Here is a 10,881-nt window from a genome sequence, read left to right as displayed (position 1 = left end):
CTCAGAACACACAGGACTTGACCTGCAGTGCAGTAGAAATGTCAGGGATTTCCAACATCCACAACTACTCTCACCTATGGCAGCTGCACGTGGGGGAACAAACACAAAGAATTCCCTTTGCTAAGTCCTTCATTTGGGCAAACTGCAAACAAAAAATTGAGAAGCTCTTGGATGTATCAGGAGTGCATTTAATGTGAGATCACCCTGCATTCCAAGTTCTTTTTTCCAGCAGAGACAGAAGGAGTCCTTGGGAACCCATCCCAGAGTTCCTGCTTCCAATGGTGCCCTCAGGCAGTAGCAGCCAGAGCTCAGGGGAGGGAGCTGCAGGGAGGTCTAAGTGAGGACAGAGAGCCTGAGAGCGGGGTGGCTGTGAGACGTGTCCTGTTTGGCTGCAGCAGCCTGGTCTAACTCAGCATTGACTTCTCCTCCTCTACAGATCCAAACACTCTGAGGAAGCAGCAAATGCCCAACAGCAGCTCCATGGCCCAGTTCCTCCTGCTGGCATTCTCAGACAGGAGGGAGCTGCAGCTGCTGCACTTCTGGCTCTTCATGGGCATCTCCCTGGCTGCCCTCCTGGGCAACGGCCTCATCCTCAGCGCCGTAGCCTGCGACCAGCACCTGCACACCCCCAGGGACTTCTTCCTGCTGCACCTCTCCCTCACAGACCTGGGCTGCATCTGCACCACTGTGCCCAAAGCCATGCACAACTCCCTCTGGGGCACCACAACCATCTCCTACACAGGATGTGCTGCACAGGTGTTTTTCTTTCTGTTCTTCATCTCCCTAGAGTTTTCCCTCCTCACCACAATGTGCTACGACCGCTACGTTGCCATCTGCAAACCCCTGCACTACGGGACCCTCCTGGCCAGCAGAGCTTGTGCCCACATGGCAGCAGCTGCCTGGGCCACTGGGTTTCTCAATGCTCTGCTGCACACAGCCAATACATTTTCCCTGCCCCTGTGCCAGGGCAATGCCCTGGGCCAGTTCTTCTGTGAAATCCCTCACATCCTCAAGCTCTCCTGCTCACACTCAGGCTACCCTAGGGAACTTGGTCTTCTTATGATAAGTTGTTTTTTTTGGTTTTGTTGTTTCATTTTCATGGTTTTCTCCTATGTGCAGATCTTCAGGGCTGTGCTGAGGTTCCCCTCTGATCAGGGACGGCACAAAGCCTTTTCCACGTGCCTCCCTCACCTGGCCGTGGTCTCTCTTGTTATCAGCACCTCATTCTTTGCTTACCTGAAGCCCCCTTCCATCTCTTCTGCATCCCTGGATCTTGCTCTGACAGTTCTTTACTCTGTAGTGCCTCCAGCCCTGAACCCCTTCATCTACAGCCTGAGGAACCAGGAGCTCAAGGATGCCCTGAGGAAAAGGGTAACTGGTGTTTTTCAGAAGCAATAAACTCTCCTTCCTCTGCGTGTTATGTATCTCATTTAAGGCTACTCCTCTTATGTACTTCATTGGAGGCCCACCATATCTATTTTTTGCTCCTGGAGTGGTTTTTTTTACAGGGAATTTGTTCACACCAAAATATTTTTCTATATAGAAATATATCTGTATATATAATTATATACATATAAACACTTTTAAGTTCATTGTTTGCCTTTCTCGCCTCGCCCAGAGGCTGTACAGTTTAGGAATTGTATTCACTGTGTGCTTAAACAAAATAAAGAACTCTGCATTGACTGGTTTCCCTGCCATCTTTCCTCTCTGACTGCTCTGGAGCTGCAGGGTTGGTGCCTCTGTGCAGAGCCGGGCGACAAAAGAGTCCCAGTAGAGCAGCCCTGCCAGGGAGCAGCAGCCCTTCTGCTCTGGGGTCTCCTCCTGCCCTTGCCCACTGTCCTGCAGAGCCTGTGTTGTTTGAGGCCTCAGTGCTCACACAGTGGGTGCCAGTCCTGCTGCAGGACTGGGCAGGGACTGCAGGCAGGGACAGCCACGGGCACTGCTGGCACAGAACTGACCTCTGCAGCAGCACTGCCGTCCTGCAGGGGCATCTCCTCAGGGCAGGGCCTGAGAGCTTCCATCTCCTTTGCAGTTTGCTCTGCAGGCTGTGCCCAACACAAGGCCCTGCAGAGGAAAACAGCATGAGCAGCACAAGTGGGGAGGGCTCAGGGTGGGGGCACCCAGCAGTGCCCTTGCACAGCCAGCGCCCTTCCCAGCACTGGCCTCTCAGCCCAGGGCAGGGAGGTTGTTCTTCCCTCCAAGGAGGGACAAAAATGACCAGCTCAGCAGTCCATGTTTGCCCTGCATGGACAAGACGTGCCCGTGTGTCAGGGCTTGGGGGTGGGGGTGGAAGGCTTAGCAAAGTTTCTGGGAGAAGCCTCTCATTGAGGTATGAGGGGCAGAAAGGACCCCCTTGCTTTCTAAATTCCTGCTTAGAGAGGAGACTCCCCCAAAGCCTTGCAAAGGTCAGAGCCATCCCAGAGGTTCCTGGGGCCTTGGCAAAGGCAGACATGAACCAGTCTGCAAACAGGGCAGCAAGGAGGCTTGGCAGAGTTCCAGACTGCTCAGGCTCAGCAGGGAAAGGGACATGGCAAGTCCTGCTGCAGCCATTGCCAGGCATGGGAAGGAGAAGGCAGGGATTGCAGAATCCCTGTGGGAGGCAAAGAAGGGGATGTTGTGTGCCCAGACATCAGACAGTTTGTGCAGTGCCCCAATGGCCCCTTGATTCCATGAGGCTGCACAGGGTCATCACAAAGCTGACCCCAACCAGATGACAATTTGGGGGAGATCAGGAGGAAATGGGACAAAAAGGATTGGATATTTGGGCAAGGAACTGGGGCTTGGTCAACAGAGAGAAAAGATTTTAATGAGGTAAAAAGAGGTTTGGGGAATGCTGAGAGTGCTGAAACACTGACTGTGCAAACCCTCCTGATGGACCTTTATCCCTAACACTCCCCAAAAGTGCTGCACCTCCCACTGACAGGAATCCACTGCTCTAATTCCAAGCCAGAAAAAGCCCAAACCCAGAACTCCAGATTCTTATTTGTCCTCCAATGCCGACCCCAGTCCCAAATCTGTATTACAAATATGAACAGCCGAGCTTTAATCCTGACCCAACCCAAAACCCTCTCCCCTAATCATGAACCAGGCCCTGCCAGCAGAACAATAAACCTCCCAAAATTCTGCCCAATCCCCACCCTGAGCTCTAAAGCCCAAGCCCTGACCATGAAGCACCCCCACAGCCCTTGGGAGCAGGGCAAGGACCTGCAGGGCCCAGAGCAGCCCCAAGGGGTTGGCAGAGCAATGGGAGGTGACCTGGATCTGCTCAGCTCTGCAGGGACCCCCAGCAGAAGGGCCTGGGCTCTCTCAGGGATGTCCTGGGGCACAGGGGCTCAGCAGCAAAGCCAAGAAGGCCAAGTGCACATGGCAGCAGCCAGAGCTGGGGGACAGCAGAGCATCAGGGAGGGCCCAGAAATGCTGCTGGGAGGGGGTGGGAAAGCAGGAGGGGTGTGTGCAGCCTGCAAGGCCAGAGGAGCAGCAGGGCCAGGGGAGCACAGCCTGCAGCAGAGATGGCCAAGGGCTCTGGCAGGGCTGCAAGGCCCAAAGGCACCCAGGCCTTTGTGCCCTTGGCTCTGGCAGCTGCCTCTGCCCCTCAGGCCACCACAAGCAACTTTCCTTTGTCTGCCTGCACTCCTGGCCTGCAAGGATCTGCTCGAAGGAGTCCCTGGGGAGGCTTTGTCAGTGCCTGCCCTCAGTGGGGCCCAGCAATGCTTCAAGGGACTTGGGCTTTGGCTTCTGACTTCTTGAGCAGCTTCTTCAATTTTCTTTCAATAGTTGAGAATGATGGACTTTTCTCTAAAAACTCTGTGGGGCTCATTAAAATCCAGAAATCCCTCAGGATCTCTTTGTCTTCCTTTAATTGTCTTTAAGGCAATTTGAAAAGAAGTCTTTTTTTAAGTCACGGATGGATATTTTTCAGTTCAGAGGAGAGGTGATAGGGGTGTTCTCCAAGTGATCTTGATGCTGAGTGTCTCCTCAGGAGATCCAGACTAACCCTGTATGATCAACCTCGCTCTTCACCTCCCGCCTTACCAGACTTATTAAAATAAAGACAAACAAATTTTTTTCCTTCCTTTAATTGTCTTCATGTTTTCAATTCTTCAAATTGGAGTTGTTTTGTAGTTTAACTGATCAGGAAGATTTTTAAGTGGAAGTCACAGAAATATATTTTTTCTATGAAGGAGAATGATTTACACAGAGATATAGGATGGAAAAGGGTCAGGGTACAAAGGATTTGGATCTAACTATAAGGGGGCAAAAGAATTAGTTGCACTTAATCATTGACCAACTGAACAGTTATCAAGGGATTCAATAGCATTTACTAGAACTGAACAGAGACTGAATTATAGATTCACAATAACAACACTCACACCAGAGTTAATTCACACTGATATCTCAGATCATTTGGGGTTTTTTTAACTTTTGTAGATTTTAGAACTAGTTGTGTAGTGAATATATTTTAATGTAGCTGTATTATATTCCTTACCCTTAACAGAGTATTTACACATACCAAACCCTACTACCCCATTCCATATCAATCCCTCTAAACTCCATTTTTAGTCTTCTTTTCAAGGTAGAACTGTAGAAAAACACCCTAAGGCCTGGACCAGAAGATATCACACAGACACAGTGACCTTCTAGGCAGAACTCTTCAGGAACTCCCAGGATTGTGTGTGCTGTGAAGAAGATGAAGATGAGGAAGAAGGCGTCCCAAAGGCACTAAACCCAGTTCCTGATGGGGTGTGTCAGGGGGCAAAGTGGGGTAGAACTCGCAGTGCATAAACCTGGGATTGGATGGACCTTTTTATAAAATCATAAAACTCCTGTCTTGGGGGGCACACATGGTATGTATTCCTCTAGACCTAAGGACTCATTAAAGGCCCAGGTCTCTTTATCTTATCTCCTACCTAAATTGGCCTGGAGTCTTTTTCTCCATGGTCTCTTAAGGCAACAACACCCACACCCAGGCAGAGATGTGTGGACACATCAAGATCTGGGTGTGTAAAGGTGCCTCTCCATAATTCTCCTGTTCTCAGTGAAACCCTCCCACACATCCCTTTGTGTTTCTGAAGGGAGAAGGTTCCAGGAGGCCCTGAAATGTCATAGTGGCCACTTCATTTCATGAGTTTCCTCAGTGTCCCCATGGCCCCTGGACTCCACATGGCCCTGCAGTGTCCCCACAGAGCCTTTGATTCCAGGAGATTCCTCAGGATGACCTCTGGGAGGTCACCATGGAGCCCCCGGGACAGCAAGTGACGTCCAGGCTCTTTGGGAGCCCTGAGAACTTCCCCAGGGGAAAATGCCAGATTCTGTAGCAGTAGTATTAACAAAATAAATAAAGGGTCCTAGGGACCAGAGAGACACCAATGTGGTGTGTAAAAAAGTATCCTTGGTTGAAAGAGACAAGAGCTTAAAAACTAGTTTCAAATGGTAACAGGTCACAACCAATGACTTTCTTAGCCAGTCATACACAATCATTTAACTGCACATGTGTGATAGAGTAAGAACTACAACTGCCTGCATGCCTTACCAGCACCCATACTATAACCCGAAACCCCACAATTCCCCTGGTTTTATTAATAACAAGATATAAAACAGTGCACTTTTAAAATCCTTAACTACTTTTCAACAGGATATTTTTTGACATAGTAACTTTTTTCTTACTTAAACCCTATTTACTTAGGGGTCTCATGCGTTTGGGTAGAACAAAAACTTTATTATCTGAGGGTCTATATGTAACTGGGGAAAACTTACTTTTATTTAAAGAAAAAAAAGGTTTAGGGGAGGAATGTCTTGTTCTCAGCTATCCCCTATTAGGGGGATGTGGCAGTGTGCTTGTTTCAGGTATATGGCATAAGGTGCATTTTGGTTCACATGCATTCACACGTCCACACAGTCTCTCACTCATTCTGGTGGCCAACTCACTCTACATTCATGCATACCCATAATCTTTGTCTTTATTTTTCAGTCACACATTTTATATTTTAAGTAGTAATTGATTATGAGCTTGTCAGTTTGTCATTTTTGGTATTCATGTTCAACTACCGTACTTGTTTTTAGTATAAAGAATATATAGGCTTAACAAATTTAAATCTGATTTGTTTTGATCCAGCATTTACTTATGCGCATACATATTTTTTCCCCCCCTTTTTTGTTTTGAACACTTAATGAATTCAGAGGTATAATACTGGTAAGTAATGTCCGTATTTCTGAGTTTGTACTTAGAAAAATGAATAGATAAGTTACTATTACAATTTGTTAACACAGCTTGAAATTCAGTGTCTTCTCTGAGGTCAGTTTAAGTCAGTCATTTCAAGTTATCTCTGGTTGTTGAGGCGTAGGTACTCTTCAGCTTTTGTCTAGTTGCTTCTTCCATTTGCTTCTTACCTATAAGAAAAAGCTTGCATTTTTGTTATTAATAGTTCAGTCAGTTTTAAGTGATTATTGTGGCAGAAACAGATGTGAGTTAGGTAATTTCACTGTTTTTGTGGGGTTTTTTTGAAGTTGAAAGGTTAATGATTTTTTTTTTTCATGTTGTATATACTTGTCAGGGATAACAACATTTGCATGTGTTATTATTAAAAAAAAAATTGAAACTCTTAAAGATTCTAATTACATTACTGAAGATAGTTACAACAGTTAAATTTATGTAGATGCATTTAAGAACAACAATTTTAAGCAACATTTAGCAATTTTTTACTATTAGTAATTTAAACAAAACTACAGTGGAGTTAGAAACTTATAAAATGTATTAACAAGGCATTGTGGAAATTTTTCTCTCTTATCAATATAAACACATGGCTAAAGGCAGTTCTTGTAGGGAAAAACATTTTAAGGAAGTTTTACTTCTTATAATTTTCATTAAATGAGTTTAATGCTTTGCAGAGCATATGTGTTTGCCTAGTTTGGAAAAATTAAACTTAATAGAGGGATTTATATCAAAGGATATTTAGTATTCACAAGTTCTCGGTTGATCTTTAAATAGGGGTTTTAGAGAGCTGAGAGGGTCTTGCTTTTTCTCCTGGCAAAAACTGCCTTTGCTGAAGAAGATATTTTGGAATTAGGCATTTAACTAAATTATTCTACATAAACATTTTTCTAGTAATTTCTAAAGACTTGTCTGTAAAACACAGAATAACGGAATGCTGTTCCACTAGGTGTGTCTGTTTGTTGGTGTGGCCAGTACAGCAAAGCTCCGGTGCCAACGGTTTCCATGGAGGGGGGGCAGTCACCCCTCCCCCCCAGGGGTCTCGGCGCTGGTTGTGGCTACCGGGATTTGACCCAGCTGGGCACAGCAACTCCAACTGCCAGCCTGTCTTCCCAGCACCCATCCTGTAACCCAAACCCCACAGGATTGTGCCCTGGGATGGGGCAACCTCGGATGGACGAACACACTGGGAATGAGAGGCTGGGAAGCAGTGCCGGGAAAGGGCCCTGGAGGTGATGGTGGGTGCCAGTTGGCCCTGAGTCAGCAGTGCCCTGGCAGCCAGGAGGGCCAAGCCTGTGCTGGGGGCATCAGGGAGGGGATTGTGCCACTCTGTTCTGCCCTGGGGCGGCCTCACCTGCAAGATTGGGGCAGTTTGGAGGGACACAATGGAAGGGAGAGACTGAGTCATTGGAGAGTGTCCAAAGGAGGTCACAAGGATGGGGAAAGGCCTGGAGGGAAAGGCGTGTGAGGACACTGAGGGCACTTGGTGTATTCATCTGGAGAAGAGGAGACTGAGGGGAGACCTCACTACAGTCACAACATCCTGGGCAGGGACAGAGGAGGGGCAGACCCTGAGCTCTGCTCTGGGGGGACCAGGGAAAGAACTGAGGGAATGACCTGGAGCTGTGTCAGGGCAGGGTTAGGTTGGATCTTGGAAAAAGGTTCTTGCCCCAGAGGGTGGGTGGACACTGAACAGGCTCCCCAGGGCAGTGGGCACAGCACGAAGGCTGACAGAGCTCAAGGAGTGTTTTGGATGATCCTCTAAGGCTCATGGTGTGAGCCTTGGGGATGGTCCTGTGCAGGGCTAAGGGTTGGACTGGATGATCCTTGTGGATGGAGTTCCTTCCAACTCAGCATATTCTGTGACTCTGAGACTTTCAACCCTGTGTTCAGCACAAATCCAAAACACAGCCCTGCACTGGCCATGGGGAAAAAGTTTAACTGGACTCCCCCTGAAAGCAGCACACCCATTATGGGCTCTCACAGAAACATCCCACAGTCCATTTTCCCACCTGGAACCAGTGACTCTGAGTTCCTGCTTCCCCAGCCCAGGGATGGTGTCCTTGTCTGCTCATTCCTCCACACTCTCTTCTCAGTGATGGCATCTTAAGCAGACAAGCCCCTGGGAATAATTTCCTTCTAAGTCTTCAATTCATTTGTGGTTTATCAGACAGATCTCAGAAGTGTATTCAAAGTGAATAAATTGTATTAATAAAGCCATAAATAAAGAAGTCTTTTCTGTGTCCTGCTTACTTTTTTTCCTGGCAATCCCCAGTCAATACTCATCGCAAGACCCTCCTAATTCAGTTTGAATAGATTCGAAAATCAGGGACCTTTATGTCTGACAATCCATCAGACTTTATCCCCATCCCCACCCCACCATTCCCTCATCCAAGCCCTGGGACTCAAAGCAGCCTTGGGCAAATCTGAGCTTCCTCCACTAAAGGCTGGGCCTGCAGGTTTCAGCTCCTTGGCACCAACTCCCACCTGCTTGGCTTGGAGAAAGAGCTGCTCAGGACAGTGGGTTTCTGTTATTGGGTTTTGGTAGCAGGGGGGCTACAGGAGTGGCTTCTGTTAGAATCTGCCAGAAGCCTCCCCTGTCCCATGGAGCCAATGCCAGCTGCTCCAGGACGGCGTTCCTGCCACTGGCCAAGGCTGAGCTACTTAGAAGTGACAGTAACACCTCTGGGATAACATATTTCAGAAGAGAGGAGAGTTGAACAGAAAAAATTCCAGCCTAGGAAGAGCAGAGTGAGAACATGGGATAAAAACACAGATACCAAGGTTAGGGCAGAAGGAGGAGTAGGAGGGACTCGACAGGAGCAGGGGAAAGAGTCAGAGCTGAGACCCCTGTAGCCCATGGGGGAGCATTGGGGTGCGGAGACCCCCCTGCAGTCCATGGAGGCTCCCACGCTGGAGCAGGGGATGCAGGAAGGAGGCTGTGACCCCGTGGGAGGCCCAGGATGGAGCAGGTCCTGGCAGGGACCTGCAGCCCATGCAGAGGGAAGCCCAGGCTGGAGCAGGTTTATCCTGGGCAGGACTCGTGGCCCCTGTGGGGGACCCACGCCGGTTCAGCTCATCCCTGAAGGACTGACCTCATGGAGGAGGGACCCACGGGACAGCAGGGTGGGAAGAGCTGCTGCCCGAGGGATGGACTCACATTGTAGAGTCCATCCAGGACTGTCTCCCTTGGGAGGGACCCCCCACAGGAACAAGGGAAAGACTCAGAGCTGTGGCCCCCCTGTAGCCCCTGGTGGAGACCAAAGTAACGCAGGTGTCCCCCTGCAGACCATGGAGGTGCATTGGGGTGCAGAGACCCCCCTGCAGCCCAGGAAAGAGTAACCCACAGGACAGCAGAATGGGAAGAGCTGCTGCCCAAGGGATGGACTCAAACAACACCTGACTGCAACCCCCTTCCCCGTCCCCTTGCACTGCTGGGGGGAGGAGGGAGAGCTGAGGAGGATGGAGGGGTGGAGGGAAGGTGTTTTTAAGACTTTTATTTCCCACTCTTTGACTTTTATCCTGTTAGGAATAAATTTAGGTACTATCCCTACTTTGAGTCTGTTTTGCCTATTAGTGAGCAGCTTTCTCCCGACCCTTATCTCTACTCAGGAATCCTCAGCTGTTCTTTTTTCTCCCTTCTTTGGAGTTGCAGAGTGATGGGGAGGTAGTGGCTTTTAGTGGGTGTTTGAAATCCAGCAAGAGTCAACTCACTACACCAACCCATGTGCTTGAGGCCCTTTTGTGAGGTCACAGCCTACCCTCTCCATTCTGGAATAGCCCTTGGCAACCAAAGAACCAACACCCCACAAGGTCAGAATGCAGCCCCACCCATGTGCCCCATTATGATGTCCCGGCCCTTCCTCTCCATTCTGGAATAGCCCCTGGAAACCAAAGAACCAACGCCCCACACCCCCACAGTGCAGCCCCACCCATCTGCCGTGGAACTCCTTGTGATGTCACAGCCTTTCCCCCAGGAAAGAAAGCCTGTAACCTTTGGGTTTCAGGTGCAGTTGGTGGGCCACCCTGGGCACTCCATGGGTAGCAAGAGATTTCTGTCCTGTCACCTTTTGTCTGGCAGGAATCTTTGTCCAGATTCCAATTTGGCAGTCGGACTGACAATTCCAGCGCGGGGCTCCTGCAAGTGAACGACAGCCCTGCCTTCTGCGGGGATGCCGCTATCTTTGTGAGCCTGCTGACCCTCCAAGGATGGAGCCTCTGCTGGGGGGAATTCTGGTTATCCTGGGGTGGGTAAAATAACCTCGTAAAACACACCTGAGTGAGAGGGTGCTTCACTAAGGGCTCAGTTCACTCCTCTCCTTTCCTGTCTCTTGCGTTCCCGTTTACTTGACCACTTTCTGTAATAAATATTGGGTTTATTGTTGAGTTCTCAGCAGTGTCTTGGTTTTCACTCTCTGCATCCTTTTGAACTCACCCCGTTACAGTCAGAAAAATCATAAGCCATGCTCCTGTGATGTCACCAACATCTCTGTGTTTTCACCAGAACTCTGTCATGTCAGAAATGTCCCTGTGACATCACGGCTTTCTTGTCACCAGTCCCCTGTAATGCCATTGGTCCTCAAGGATGTCACCAATGTCACTGTGATATTACCAGTGTCACCAATGATGTCACTGGTGTAGTTTTGATGTCACCCTTGTCTTTGTGAAGTCAC

At 48.9% G+C, this 10,881-nt stretch overlaps 1 protein-coding gene across 1 annotated transcript; it reads left to right on the top strand.

Moving 5' to 3' along the window:
- Window positions 1-462: 462 nt before the first annotated feature.
- LOC126652424 (olfactory receptor 14J1-like) lies at window positions 463-1,398 on the top strand. Its single transcript, XM_050339157.1, has one exon. It carries the CDS (start codon window positions 463-465, stop codon window positions 1,396-1,398), a length of 936 nt encoding a protein of 311 aa, XP_050195114.1.
- The last annotated feature ends 9,483 nt before the right edge of the window (window positions 1,399-10,881 follow it).

The sequence above is a fragment of the Myiozetetes cayanensis genome, unplaced genomic scaffold, assembly GCF_022539395.1.
Source record: "Myiozetetes cayanensis isolate MyiCay16 unplaced genomic scaffold, myiCay2020 scf842, whole genome shotgun sequence".
In the NCBI taxonomy this organism is placed as follows: Eukaryota; Metazoa; Chordata; class Aves; order Passeriformes; family Tyrannidae; genus Myiozetetes; species Myiozetetes cayanensis.
The sequence above is the reverse complement of the archived record's forward strand: the minus strand, read 5'-3'. Positions and strand labels throughout refer to the sequence as shown.

Excerpts from the sequence above, each read along its gene's own strand:
- LOC126652424 (XM_050339157.1), top strand. The coding sequence starts at position 463 with ATGCCCAACAGCAGCTCCATGGCCCAGTTCCTCCTGCTGGCATTCTCA.